This window comes from Danio rerio, chromosome 23, assembly GCF_052040795.2.
Source record: "Danio rerio strain M-AB ecotype USA chromosome 23, GRCz13ab, whole genome shotgun sequence".
NCBI classification, from domain to species: domain Eukaryota; kingdom Metazoa; phylum Chordata; class Actinopteri; order Cypriniformes; family Danionidae; genus Danio; species Danio rerio.
Window position 1 is genome coordinate 40,416,809 of NC_141043.1, and position 14,340 is coordinate 40,431,148.

Genomic DNA, 14,340 nt, shown 5'->3' on the forward strand with positions numbered 1-14,340 from the left:
GACTGAATCACACGAAACGAAAATACATGGTTAATGCTGCCAACTGATGATCAACAATATACATTACATATTTTACCTCTTTCCAACAGGGAAAACCACCAACAATTAAAAACTTTTCATGATTATATGGTGTCAAGGCTTTGCAATCTCATTATTATGGAAGTCAATGGGGCAAAAACAGCCATGAACATAACAAAAGTGTAGTGAATGTAAACAGGTTAAGCATTTTTTCAACAAAATATTCCAAAATGCTGGTAAATATAGGTAGATGAAAACATAGCTAATGATGTAGTCAACTTTAGGAAATGGTTCCTGTAGGGAAGAGAAAATTAGACATGTCGTCAACACTGATGTGCATCTAGAATTTGCAGGCTTTTGGTGAAGTAAATCCAGACTTTGCTGTGGAAGCATTAGCAAACTCATGAGCAGTGTGTTTGTGTGTTTGTTCGCACTTTGAAATTGACACATAATATGCATGTCTACATATCTAACACATACTGTGCATGATTTCACCATTTTCAAAGATTCTCATATTGGGTGCTCACACAGAACGATAATGCTAAAATTTGTACCCGTTTTTAATATAATGCGTTTTCAGTCCCCAAAACCCTGTTGTCATGTAAACAAACTGGCAAAAGGCATCAAATGTTTCTCGTCTTTGACTAAAATAATTGTGTGAACTTACAGTTAAACTAGTGAACTTCAATTCTAAAATGAATGGCTGTGAGTTGTTTATTTTTTAAAACACACAGCATTGAGTTCAGCAACTGTAGTCTGAATAAATGACTCTAATGAGCTGAGTTTTTTTCATGATCAAAGACAATCAAACCAGCATGATCCAAATCCCAAATTACGTCAATTTCTAGATAAATTATGCCTATGAACTAGTCTTATAACGAGTCAAAACAAACACACCATTACTATATTCGGATTCCTTAAACAGTAAATGAGCCAGTAATGCAGAACAACCAGTGTAGCTGAAGTCCAAACAATTGACTCTTGATCTTATTTTAGTGAATAAACACAAAAATTTGTGAAAACCACGTTATTTTTCATCAGAATCAAAACGAATCAGTTTAGTCTGACCCCTAAATGAATCACTCGTATGAGTCAGTTCTTTAAGTGAATCAAAAAGATGCAGTGTAATTGGTTTACACTCTAAATGAATGATTCATATGAACCGCTTTTTTAAGTAAAGCACAAAAGTACTGTACAACCAATTTAATTAAACTCCAAATGAATCTGAGCCAGTTCTTTAGTGAATCTAAAACGTTTGCCATAAGTAATGTATTTCAAATCCTAAAATAATGATGTTAGTGATCTTGATATTTTAGTGATTGAGAACATACTGCGAAACCACTGTATTTTGATTCACATACAAAAGACTCTTATTATGGGATGGTTCTTATAGTGAATCAAACATATTTAACCAACATAGGCTCATTTTGAAAATGTAATCCTATATACATTTCTGGAGATCGCAGATTATGTAGCTAGAAGTACGTATGGCTGAATTTCCTCTCTAAAAAGAACGCTATGGGCGGTATGACAATGTTTCTTTTTGAGTTTACCAGCTGACCGCTTACATTTGTATGGACGACTTTCCCACTGTTATCAGTTTGTCCAGTAGCTTGCCACAAACAATACGTTGGCAGACTTGACCAAAGCAGACTTGACCATGACGACAGGGTTCGAGTCTAGCAAAGAACGGTTCCAGAAAGCAGGGAAGGCAAAAACAAAAGGCAAAAAATAAAATAAACAAGTAAGTAACAGGGTGAGAATGTGGTAAAATCTGAAAAGATGGTAAAAATCTGTTTTTTTTTTACCATCTGATGTTTCAGGTGTTTAATATTCAAGTTAAGAAATTCAGATAAAAAATAACAAAAAAATTAATGGCATATATTATTTAGTTTTATTAACTTACAGTTGTTAATAATTTAAATCAACACAATTCAAATTCAGACTGTTTTGGCATATTATAAGCTCCATAAATACGCGCATGCGATGAACATGTCGCAATGAAAACTGGTCGCACAGCGACAATTTACATTTTCGCACAAATGTGACCAAATATATTTTGAGCTCACATAGATAAAATTTCAGGTGCATATGCAACCAAAACAGTTGCAATTTGCAAACTCTGGTGGATTTGTGAAAATAAAAACTGCAAAAAAAAAAACATAGCTTCTGGGACATATTTGGCGCTCACACAAAATGCATATGGGGTACATATTCAGATAGAACCTGGGTTGCAAACAACTTATTTTTAAGAGCTAATGTAAACATATTTGTTCCTCAATAGCATATACAATTTATTAACAACATTAGACCTCACAACCAGTCTCTCTAAATAAAAAATTCACATTGAGACAAATAATGGAGTTTATATTTCAAGAAACTAAAGACTAAAGACTGTTGAGTTCTACTGTTTTAAATGTATTTGTCATCACCGTAAACTGTAAAAGACATGAACGTGGTATCCGTGACGTCACCCATAGGTTTCTGAAGAGCGCAAATGAAACGTCAAGTAGGTGTGGCCAACCTACACCATTTTGTTTGCGCGTCACCGCTCCAACCAGGGGTTTGCTTAGACGGGGTCTTCTTTGTGAGAAACTCTCAATACTTCATTACCTGCGACTCATTTGTGTTCTGACCACATGTGCTTGGTTGTGTACTATATCGATAAAGTGTTTAGCCTTTAAAAAACATTGTTGTAGTACGCTGAGCCATTTTTACGCAGTGTATGTGTGTGAATGAGTGTGTATGAGTGTTTTCCAGTGATGGGTTGCAGCTGGAAGGGCATCTGCTGCATAAAACAGATGCTCGATAAGTTGGTGGTTCATTCCGCTGTGGTGACCCCAGATTAATAAAGGAACTAAGCCGAAAATAAAATAAAATTAATTTATCTTAAATTAAACAAATACATTTATAGATATAGTATATACGTATATTCTCCTGATACGTATCAGGAGAAGCACTTTATCAGCATCTAGACCAGCAGCCTGTAAGTACATTTAAGATTTGTTTCAGTTGTTGTGTATGGTTTGAGGACTTGTTTCCAGCTGTTTGTGTAAAGTTGTAGGACATTTAAACTTGCTTTCAGTTGTGTATAATACTAGAAGTTGTTTAGCCACTGTTTCCTTGGTTACTATAAGAGCTTGTGTAGCGAACGCAAACGCGGTTTCGCGTCGTCCGCCTCAGTTTCGGCCCTTGTTTTGACTCTCGAGGCGTGTCCAGCTGAATTCAATCAGCTAGTGCTTTGGGGTTATATAAACAACTAGTTCACCGCGGCAGCGGTCGCGGCAGCCTCGTGTGAAGACCGCCTCGTGTGAAGACCGACGAGGGTAAAGACCATCGACTCTACCTGCGCGACTCCACCGAGCAAAGACACCGACAAAGCACTTGAGTACTTTACTGTATTGTTTTACTTTACACTTTTTTTTTTTTTTTTTTTTTTTTTTTTTTTTTTTTTTTTTGTTGTCAGTGCACTTTTATTATGTGTTTTCTAATTCCTGTTGTTACTAACACTCGCAAAACACGGGAGGTGCGCTGCAGGCGTAATCCTCACAACCTTCGTTCAATACATGTATCTACTATTTCACAACTCTCTCTCTCCGTGGGCCTCTGGAATTGTCAATCAGCTGTTAACAAGGCTGATTTTATTACCTCCATAGCTACATATTCTGACTATAATCTCATGGCTCTAACTGAGACCTGGTTGAGGCCGGAGGACACTGCTACACATGCTACTCTTTCTGCTAATTTCTCTTTTTCCCACACTCCTCGTCAGACAGGGAGAGGGGGTGGGACTGGACTACTAATTTCCAAAGAATGGAAATTTACTCTGATACCGTCCCTGCCAACAATCAGCTCCTTTGAATTCCATGCAGTCACCATTATCCACCCCTTCTACATAAATGTGGTTGTCATCTACCGCCCACCAGGTAAATTAGGTCACTTCCTAGATGAACTGGATGTTCTTCTCTCATCTTTTTCTAATTTTGCCACTCCCTTATTGGTGCTAGGTGACTTCAACATTTACGTTGACAAACCGCAAGCTGCAGACTTTCAGACTTTGCTTGCCTCTTTTGACCTAAAAAGAGCACCTACTTCTGCTACCCACAAATCAGGTAATCAGCTAGACCTTATTTACACACGACACTGCTTCACTGATCAAACAATAGTAACTCCACTACAAATATCTGATCATTTCCTTCTGTCTCTCAACATCCACATTACTCCTGAGCCGCCACACACTCCTACACTGGTTACCTTTCGCAGAAACCTACGATCTCTCTCACCCAATAGACTATCCACCATTGTTTCAGACTCTCTTCCTCCATCTCGCAAACTCACTGCACTTGATTCGAACAGTGCCACTAATACACTCTGCTCCACACTAGCATCATGTCTAGACCGATTATGTCCTCTTGCATCCAGGCCAGCCCGTGCCAGTCCTCCTGCACCCTGGCTCTCGGATGCTCTCCGTGAGCATCGCTCAAAACTTCGGGCTGCGGAGAGAATTTGGCGGAAAACTAAAAATCCTGCACATCTCTTAACATACCAAACTCTTCTGTCCTCTTTCTCAGCTGAGGTTACTTCTGCAAAGCAGACGTATTACCGTCTGAAAATCAACAATGCCACTAATCCTCGCCTACTTTTTAAAACATTTTCCTCCCTCCTCTATCCTCCTCCTCCACCCACATCCTCCACACTTACTACTGATGACTTTGCTACATTCTTCTGCACCAAAACTGCAAAAATCAGTGCTCAATTTGCTGCACCTACAACAAATACGCAAGATACAACACCAACACCACACACACTCACCTCTTTTTCTCAGCTCTCTGAGTCTGAGGTGTCCAAACTTGTGCTATCTAGCCATGCTACCACCTGTCCACTCGATCCCATTCCCTCTCATCTCTTGCAAGCCATCTCTCCTGCAGTCATACCAACACTGACTCACATAATTAACACATCTCTTGACTCTGGTTTATTCCCCACTACATTTAAGCAGGCTAGGGTAACCCCACTGCTAAAGAAACCCAACCTGGACCATACGCTACTTGAAAACTACAGACCAGTATCCCTGCTTCCATTCATGGCCAAGATTCTGGAGAAAGTAGTGTTCAATCAAGTCCTGGACTTTCTTACTCAAAACAATCTCATGGACAACAAGCAATCCGGCTTTAAGAAAGGCCACTCAACTGAGACTGCCCTGCTCTCGGTCGTGGAGGATCTCAGACTGGCTAAAGCAGACTCTAAATCATCAGTCCTCATTTTGCTGGACTTGTCAGCTGCTTTTGACACTGTCAACCACCAGATCCTGCTATCTACGCTTGAGTCACTGGGCGTTGCGGGCACTGTTATACAATGGTTCAGATCTTACCTCTCTGACAGGTCATTCAGGGTGTCTTGGAGGGGAGAGGTGTCCAACCTACAGCATCTAAACACTGGGGTACCTCAAGGCTCTGTTCTTGGGCCACTTCTCTTCTCCATCTACACATCCTCTCTAGGACCAGTCATCCAGAGACATGGATTCTCCTACCACTGCTATGCTGATGATACCCAGCTATACCTCTCTTTTCATCCTGATGATCCCTCGGTTCCAGCTCGTATCTCAGCCTGCCTGTTGGATATTTCACACTGGATGAAAGATCATCATCTTCAGCTGAACCTCGCAAAAACGGAAATGCTTGTAGTTTCTGCCAACCCGACTCTACACCATAACTTTTCAATCCAGATGGATGGGGCAACCATTACTGCATCCAAAATGGTGAAAAGCCTTGGAGTAACGATTGATGACCAACTAAACTTCTCTGACCACATTTCTAGAACTGCTCGATCGTGCAGATTTGCACTCTATAACATCAGAAAGATCCGACCCTTCTTATCGGAACATGCAGCTCAACTCCTTGTTCAAGCTCTTGTTCTCTCCAAACTGGATTACTGCAACTCTCTACTAGCTGGGCTTCCAGCTAACTCTATCAAGCCTCTTCAACTGCTCCAGAATGCAGCAGCACGAGTTGTCTTCAATGAACCTAAACGAGCACATGTCACTCCGCTGCTAGTCCGTTTGCACTGGCTGCCAGTTGCTGCTCGCATCAAATTCAAAACTCTGATGTTTGCCTACAAAGTGACTTCTGGCCTAGCACCTTCTTATCTGCACTCACTTCTGCAGATCTATGTGCCCTCCAGAAACTTGCGTTCTGTGAATGAACGTCGCCTCGTGGTTCCATCCCAAAGAGGAAAAAAATCACTTTCGCGAACGCTCACGCTCAATCTGCCCAGTTGGTGGAATGAACTCCCTAACTGCATCAGAACAGCAGAGTCACTCGCTATTTTCAAGAAACGACTAAAAACTCAACTATTTAGTCTCCACTTCACTTCCTAATCTGCAATTGCCTATTTGAATATCACACTAACTGTACAAAAAAAAAAAAAAAAAAAAAAAAAAAAAAAAAAAATTACTAACACTTCCCTTCTTAGACTTTACAGACCTGAAACTTGCCTTTAGTACTTATTCATTGTTGCTCTTAGTGGTGTAAATTGCTTCCTTGTCCTCATTTGTAAGTCGCTTTGGATAAAAGCGTCTGCTAAATGACTAAATGTAAATGTAAATGTAAATGTATAAGAATTTCACTCACCTGGGAAATGGAAACCTTGTGAATAGTTTGTGAGCACAATTAAGTGCACACAGCATGCTATATCATCTGATAATTGTAAGAAATAATTCCAAAAAGTAAACTGAGACTGGGTAAAGCTACATAAAACAACACAAAAATATGATGTACATGCCGAGTTCAGCGTCTAATCAGCCGGAATCAGTTGAGGTGAAGTGACGGTAACCAGCGAGACCTACTGTAGCTGTCACTCAAATGGCCATGCCCTTAATTATACAAACTTATTATAATTTAATATAAATAAAACTGATGACTTATAAAACAATTAATCCCCCTCACAATTGTCACGAAGAGTAATTTTACCAATATAAACCAAAATCGTTCTCTGTACCAAGCTGTAAACACCTTTATTTCTGCTGTAAAGTTGGCCATTTTAACAGTGGGCTCAATAGAAATGTGCTCTATTATGGAGCCAGACCTAGTGGAATTTCGATGAATTACAGTTTCAGTTACTTCCATATTTGCCTCACGAGGGAGAGCAGTATGTTGGCGCTTGGTCATTACCATAAATTCATGCTTTTTCCTGTTTGCTGGAACCTTGATGTCTAAATAACAGCAAATTGACGTCAATAAAAATATGTAAAAAAAATGCTAATCGATTTGATGTTCATTTGACATCTGCTCATTGATGTCCTATTAACCTCCAAAGTAACAGCCAACAAATTAAATAATCTGATAGCTTTAATTCCGATTTACTGGATTTTGTATCACTACAATGCATGTAAAATACTTTGATGTCAAAAAGACATTAGATTGACTACTACTAATCTAACATAGCCTTGAAATACAGACCAGGGGCCTCATGTATCAACGCTGCGTACGCACAAAAACTTTGCGTATGCCATGTTTCACGCTCAGAATCGCTCACGTTTGGATTTACTAACGATGAAATGATCGTGAGAATGTGCGCAGCTCCACGCCAGCTTCATGGCTGGCATACGCACATTTTTTGTGCGTGTCTGTTTTATTTCCATTGGCGACTCCTAGAGGCAGTTGTGTTAAATTGCACTCTACAAAGTGTCTTTGAGCCGTGCAATGGCAGTTGTATGAGACGAGTTCATCTAGCACAGGGGTCTCAAACTCAATTTACCTGGGGGCCGCAGGAGGCAAAGTCTGGGTGAGGCTGGGCCGCATAAGGGATTTCACAAAAAAAAAGTCCTCAAATGTCATTATTAACAGTTTTAATTATTTCTTCTGAACATGAAGTGTCCTGAACATTAATAGAACATTGAGTGAAGATTATGAACAGTTCTTCTGAACATGGCATCTTTTGCCTACTTCTTGCTGCCAGAGACTTGACAGCGCTTCTTCTCACAAATCTGAACCACATTTGGCTTTAGAGCGGAAGCAGTTGAGACCCTCAGTATGGCTTGAAGATGATCATCATTAAGTCTAGACCTGTCTAGACTCACTCAAAACTTCCATTCCCTCACCTAAAAAAAAGGCGTATATATGTATAAATAAAACATCCCCACCCCACTCCAGTCACATCAGTCTGTACCAGTCTGTATCTACCTATAATATATATAAGATGCAGGCTGTAGCTAGGTAGGTGGCAGGCTGCAGATAGGTAGCTAAGTGGCAGGCAGGGGCGGGAACAGCTTACCTTGGTTCTGGCCGGCGCGAGTTCCCTCCTAACACTTCCCGCCCATCACAGCGTCTAACAAAGGGGCGGGGTACGTGGTGACGTCACCGGCATCCCCGCCCCTTTGTTTACACGGCAGGCGGGGAATGCCAGTGACCGCTGTGTACGGATAGAATCAGCGGAGCGGGGAGCGCTCTCTCTCCCCGCTCCGCTGATTCTGTCAGTGTACAGCGGTCGGCGCGGGCCACAAAATATTGCACTGAGGGCCGCAAATGGCCCGCGGGCCGCGAGTTTGAGACCCCTGATCTAGCAGGTATATAAGGTTTCCATACCATACAGTTGACCAGCCAAACATTAAAGCGCAATTTGCAGCGGTCGCCTGTTTTCACAATGTAATCGGAGCTATCTACTGCACACACATTGCTCTAAAGACACTATCTGAAGATGAATTTGCATGCGTGATTCAGAAACATTTCCATTCAATAAATGTGCAAATAAAATATGATGAACAGACTTATTAATGATTCCTACTTGTCTTCCCTTTGATAAATAGTAGGCAAAATCTGATATGTAGCGGGGAAAAAAAAAAGAAGAATGACTTAATCAGACGCTGGATTCGAACCGAGTTCATGCTCGAACGTGTCAAAACATGATGACATGCGTTTTACGAGCTGCGCCACCCAGACTGTTAAGAGTACTGCAACATTTTGCACCTATACATCTCACTATTTCTTTCTTTTATCCACTCAGTGCAATGTTCAGATTTAACTGTGTTAACCGCATCAGCTAAACTCACCCCACTCTATTTTTTTCTTTTGTTATTAATTCCGGAGCACAAACGTGCATATAACAAAGTTTTTCTCTGGTCTACCTCCGAAAGCAGCACCTCCAATTCACATTCTGTTCAAAGTTTCTCTTCTTGCTTGCTTTTGCCATTGCTTTTTCGTTGGGTTTTGCCAAAGTAGAGTCATTAGCATATTCATACGGGGGAGGAGGCAGGGAGGGGTTTAGCGCTCGTGTATGTTGCGCTCAGTTTCACGTTCATTCGGATGTACAAAGAATATGCGTGAGATTTGGCGTACGCAGTGTTTCATACATCTGAATTTTTTTCTGCGTACGCACATTTACAGCTTTGTGCGTACGCAATGTTTTAGTATGATTTCCACGCAAGTCTTCATACATGAGGCCCCAGGACTGTCCCATAATCAATATTTGATGTGTTGTTTTTTTATGTCAATGTTAGAAGTCAAATTAATGCCGTTTTGACATCAAGCAGACTGCTGGGTAAAACCTTAAAGAATGATGAAGAAATTGCATATATGATTTTTATCCCTAGCAACCACCTAGAAATACTTAAGTTACCATAACAACTCTAAAGCCACTTTAGAGAACACTGTAGCAAACATATATCTCTCTAGCAACCACCCATAGTGGCAAATAAACATCACACATTTCTAGTCCCTTTATGAAGCCGTTTTCCTTACGGGTCCTTCCCAACAATGTCATTATTCATCAGGACACTTCCGTCCCCACATGGACAGGCAAACAAGATCACAGCCACTCTGACCGGTGTTAACTGGACAATAGAGTCTGCCTTCCAGAGCAAGCCACTGCTAATCTCTCCTTGTGTCCAAACGAAAGGCGCTTTATCAAATCAGAGGCTATTGAAACATCATTCCCAGGTCCACAACCGTATAAAATAATTTCTCTCTCTCTTTAGGCACTGTTTAGGCAAGCTGTCTGTTTTTTTCGGCCACCCCATCATACCTCTCGACCTCTATTGCGGTCTCTGAGGCATAAATGAATCTGATGATGCCTTATGAGATTGCCTCACTCCTGAAGGTGACCCAAGGCCAGTGTTGTGCAATTGAATTCATTAGAAATCCCAGACAAAAGCCCCTTTTCTGACGGAAATTGCTTCTCAGGGGGTCGTAAGGGATTTTCACCATTTACAGGGGGTCGTTGGTGATATTATTTCCAGCAGAATCCAGAACGGTTCAGTTACCACCCTCGGATAAAAATCCCTGGCTGAATTACCTACTGTTTTTTTGATGAACAGTAAGGTCAAGTGGTGATTTAATTGCCGTCTGAATTCACATCTCTGAGTTTCTAGGAGATCAAACTCAAAGACATCTTTATATGTTTTTTTTTTTTTAATGAAATGCACCGTATTGTTGCACTTCACAGTAATTTGCATTAGAAAAGCAGTATATTGTGCATTAAAAAAGGACCTTTACATTACCAAAGTGCTAAAAATGTTTGCATCAGTGCTTCAGTGTACACAGAAAAACATGATTCATTGCAATTTGTTGCAAACACTTTATATAAACTGACTTTAAATAGACAAATTAAGTTAAATATTACTAAATGTGTTTTTAAAATTCAATTCAATCCATTTCATGTTTATTTCTATAGAGGTTTTGCATTGTAGATTGTGTCAAAGCAGCTTAACGTATAAGTTCTAGTGAACTGAAACTGTGTCAATCCATTTTTTAGAGTTGAAGTTCAGTTCAGTTCAGTTCAGTTCAGTTCAGTGTGGTTTAATTTTCACTGCTGAAAGTTCAAACACTGAAGAGCAAATCCATCAATGCGCAGCTCCACAAGTCCCAAACCAAGAAGCCAGTGGCGACAGTGGTGAGGAACAAACTTCAGCAGTTGGTGAAAGTGAAGGAGAAAACCTTGAGAGAAACCAGGCTCTGTTGGGCACGACAGTTTCTCCTCTTGCCAAACTTCCTGTGCAGAGCTGCAGTCCTGAGGCTGGAGAACACTGTACATCCATCATGGAAAAGCAATATAAATTCAGCCCATATAGGTTGTTTACAACGACTTACCTTAAAATAGTTTAGTAAATAAAACGACTTGTTTTTTTTCAGCATAGTGACTGGGAACTATTAATGCGGTTAGTGGAGGATCGCGAACCGAAGCGCCTGGGGGACTGCTACTTTCAGTAATTTTTGAACTCTACCTGTGCACATGCCTGATTTTGAGAACACAGAATATTAATGTAAACCAGTTGCCCATTAACTATTTGATTATATTATTTCATATTGTTTTGTACAAAAAACAGCACCTCTCCAATTCTAAAACATCACTGCAAGTTTACCCTTGTAAATTAGGCTGAGGTAAGGAGATTATATGAACATCGTCTGGTTATACAAGATCAAAAACAATTTGGGGTAATTGTTATCCTTAAAAAAACAAGTTATAGACTGCAGCTTTCTAAAAAAAACACTTTCAATTATTTTGCTCAAGTAAAACAGATCACAATCTCAGACATCCATAGCAAATGCATCTTCTTCCAAAAGGATTTGTTTAATCAACGAGGAGCTTTAAAGCAAGTCAATGCAAATGTCAACCTTCCCATGAAAAATGGAAAAAAATAAAAGTGAAACTCTTTCTACGTTGTTTGCTTAGGCTTGTATTCTACAGTACTGTAAAAATACTCCAGGATGTCTCTGTCAAACAATTATATTTGATTTAAGTCACATAAGTGCCGATTTCACATGTGTCAAAATAAAATGAATGATTTTTGTTCAATAGTGAGCCAACGCTTACTCTTTTGATTAGCATTAATTCTTTTTGCTTGTGCCAAAGTAGGTTGTATACTGTAAACTTGTTAACTTTTTTGGTCACATCCATAACGCATTTACTTTTTCTCAATTAAAATATAAAACATGTTTACAGAATAATATTTTTTCTGATCCCATAACTCTGTGGTTAGTTGTTTTGGAAAATATAAACAGATGTTTCAATATATTGTTAACATACACACCCACCAGCCACTTTATTAGGTACACCATTGTAGTACCCGGGTGGACCCCAGTTTGCAATTAAGAGCTGCCTTAATCCTTCCTGGCATAGATTCAACAAGGTACTGGAAATATTCCTCAGCGATTTTGGTCCATATGGGCACGAAAGCACCATGCAGTTGCTGCAGATTTGTCTGAACACATCTCATAGGAATCCCATAGTTGCTCTATTGGATTGAGATCTGGTGATTGTGCAGGCCATTTGAATACAGTGTACTCATTGTCATGTTCAAGAAACCAGTCTGAGATGATTCGCGCCTTTATAACATGGCGTGTTATCCTGCTGGAAGTAGCCATCAGAAGATGGGTACACTGTGGTCATAAAGGGACAGACATTGTCAGCAGCAATACTCAGGTAGGCTGTGCCATTGACACAATGCTCAGTTGGTACTAATGGGCCCAAAGTGTGCCAAGATAAAACCCCCACACCATTACACCACCAGCAGCCTGAACCGTTGATACAAGGCAGGTATGAATCCATGTTGTTGACGCCAAATTTGGACCCTACCATCCTAATGTCGTAGCAGAAATCGAGACTCATCAGACCAGGCAACGTTTTTCCAAACTTTAATTGTCCAATTTTGGTGAGCCTGTGTGAATTGTAGCCTCGGTTTCTTGTTCTTAGCTGACAGGAGTGTCACCCAGTGTGGTCTTCTGCTGCTGTAGCCTATCCGCCTCAAGGTTGGACATGTTGTGTTTAGAAATGCTCCTCTGAATAACTCGGTTGTAATGAGTGGCTGTTACTGTTGCCTTCAAACTAGCTCAAATCAGTCTAGTCATTCTCCGCTCACTGAATATTGTCTCTTTTTCAGACCATTCTCTGTAATTCCCAGAGATGGTTCTGCATGGAAATCCCAGTACATAATAGAGAAGTAGTGAAATATTCAGACCAGCCCATCTGGCACCACCAACCATGCCACATTCAAAGTCCCTTAAATCACATTTCTTCCCCATTCTTATGCTCAGTTTGAACTGCAGCAGATCGTCTTGGCCATGTCTACGTGCCTAAATGCATTGAGTTGCTGCCATGTGATTGATTTATTAGAAATTTCTGTTAACGAGCAGTTGGGCAGGTGTACCTATTAAAGTGGTCGGTGAGTTTACTTCCTCTGTGAATTAATGTTTAAGTTTTTACTGCAAATGTCTCATCCATAACCCTGGACTTGCTCTTTAGAATTTTAGTTTTGTTACAGATGAGAAAACATGAGGAAGGTTTGCAGTCTGAATAGGGCTAAAGAGGGCAAACGTTCAGCCATATTGATGAGCCACTTGGCGCCAACGCAGTCTGTTCTCAATACCCTTGCTGTTTTTTTTAAGAAATATCACCGCTGTGGGAGTCCTACATGTCTGGTCACAATGTAACTCATCTTGTGTTCTCGTAATTCACTGTTGTGCCTCCATATCGAGAGGTTTTTATGCTCCACAGAGAGTAATTCTTCATTTCTTTGCGTAGAGCCCCATCTGCCGCATGTTCTCATTGAAGATGGAGACATGACGGCGGAGGAATACGATGAGCATCTGAAAGGACGGAGCGACTACATAAAGGCCACCAAGAAGGACTGCAGTAATGAGAAGACAGTGAGTAAAATTTTGAAATAGGTTTAAGGAGAGAGTAGGCCGATGTTTAAAGAGATACAAGGACAAAAAATAGCAAAACATGATTATTACTCTATAAAACGAGTATGTGTAATTGAAAAAATCTAGCAAAAAGATTTAGTACATGCTGCTTACTTCTACATTGTTTACTCAATCACAATTTTATTTGTTATTGACAGTCCATTAGCAAACAACCAACCTTTCCAGAGTGTTCCTAAAGGCATAGTTCTCCTTAAAAAATGTATATTTACTTACCATTTTTTCTCTCTCGGGTGGTTGCAAACTTGACATGTATGGCATGTCAAATCTTTGTGCTTAACAAAGGATGTGCTTAATGGATGGATGTCTTCAGTGGAGTGTGTACAACATTGTTTCCTTACCTATGAAAGTAAAGGAGTAAAGAAAAGCGTAAAAGTAAAGTGAAGAGGCCGAATGGAGGAGGCTTATTCTTTATCCTCGTACTGCAAATGGTTTGTTTAACTGTTTTCTTGCAAGTGAAGCATTCTGTTTTTCCACTTACAGAGTCCGTGTAAATAGCAATCTAACTCTTAAAGGGAATGTGAGATAAGACTCTGATTGGTTTAATCTCAAAACACCTAGCAGAACTCATTAAGAGGATAAGCACAATCCTGTAAGACTATGCGCAGCGGCACAGAGCATATTTTTC

The 14,340-nt window shown here is 40.1% G+C and overlaps 1 protein-coding gene across 2 annotated transcripts in view; it reads left to right on the forward strand.

Moving 5' to 3' along the window:
* The window catches only part of vwa5b1 (von Willebrand factor A domain containing 5B1), a 108,696-nt gene that overhangs the window by 24,987 nt on the left and 69,369 nt on the right, over positions 1–14,340 (forward strand). For both annotated transcript variants that reach the window (XM_087307594.1, XM_087307593.1), the window contains one exon: positions 13,531–13,655. In XM_087307594.1, coding sequence (XP_087163720.1) covers positions 13,531–13,655 — 125 coding nt within the window. The remainder of the gene's footprint in view (positions 1–13,530; positions 13,656–14,340) is intronic.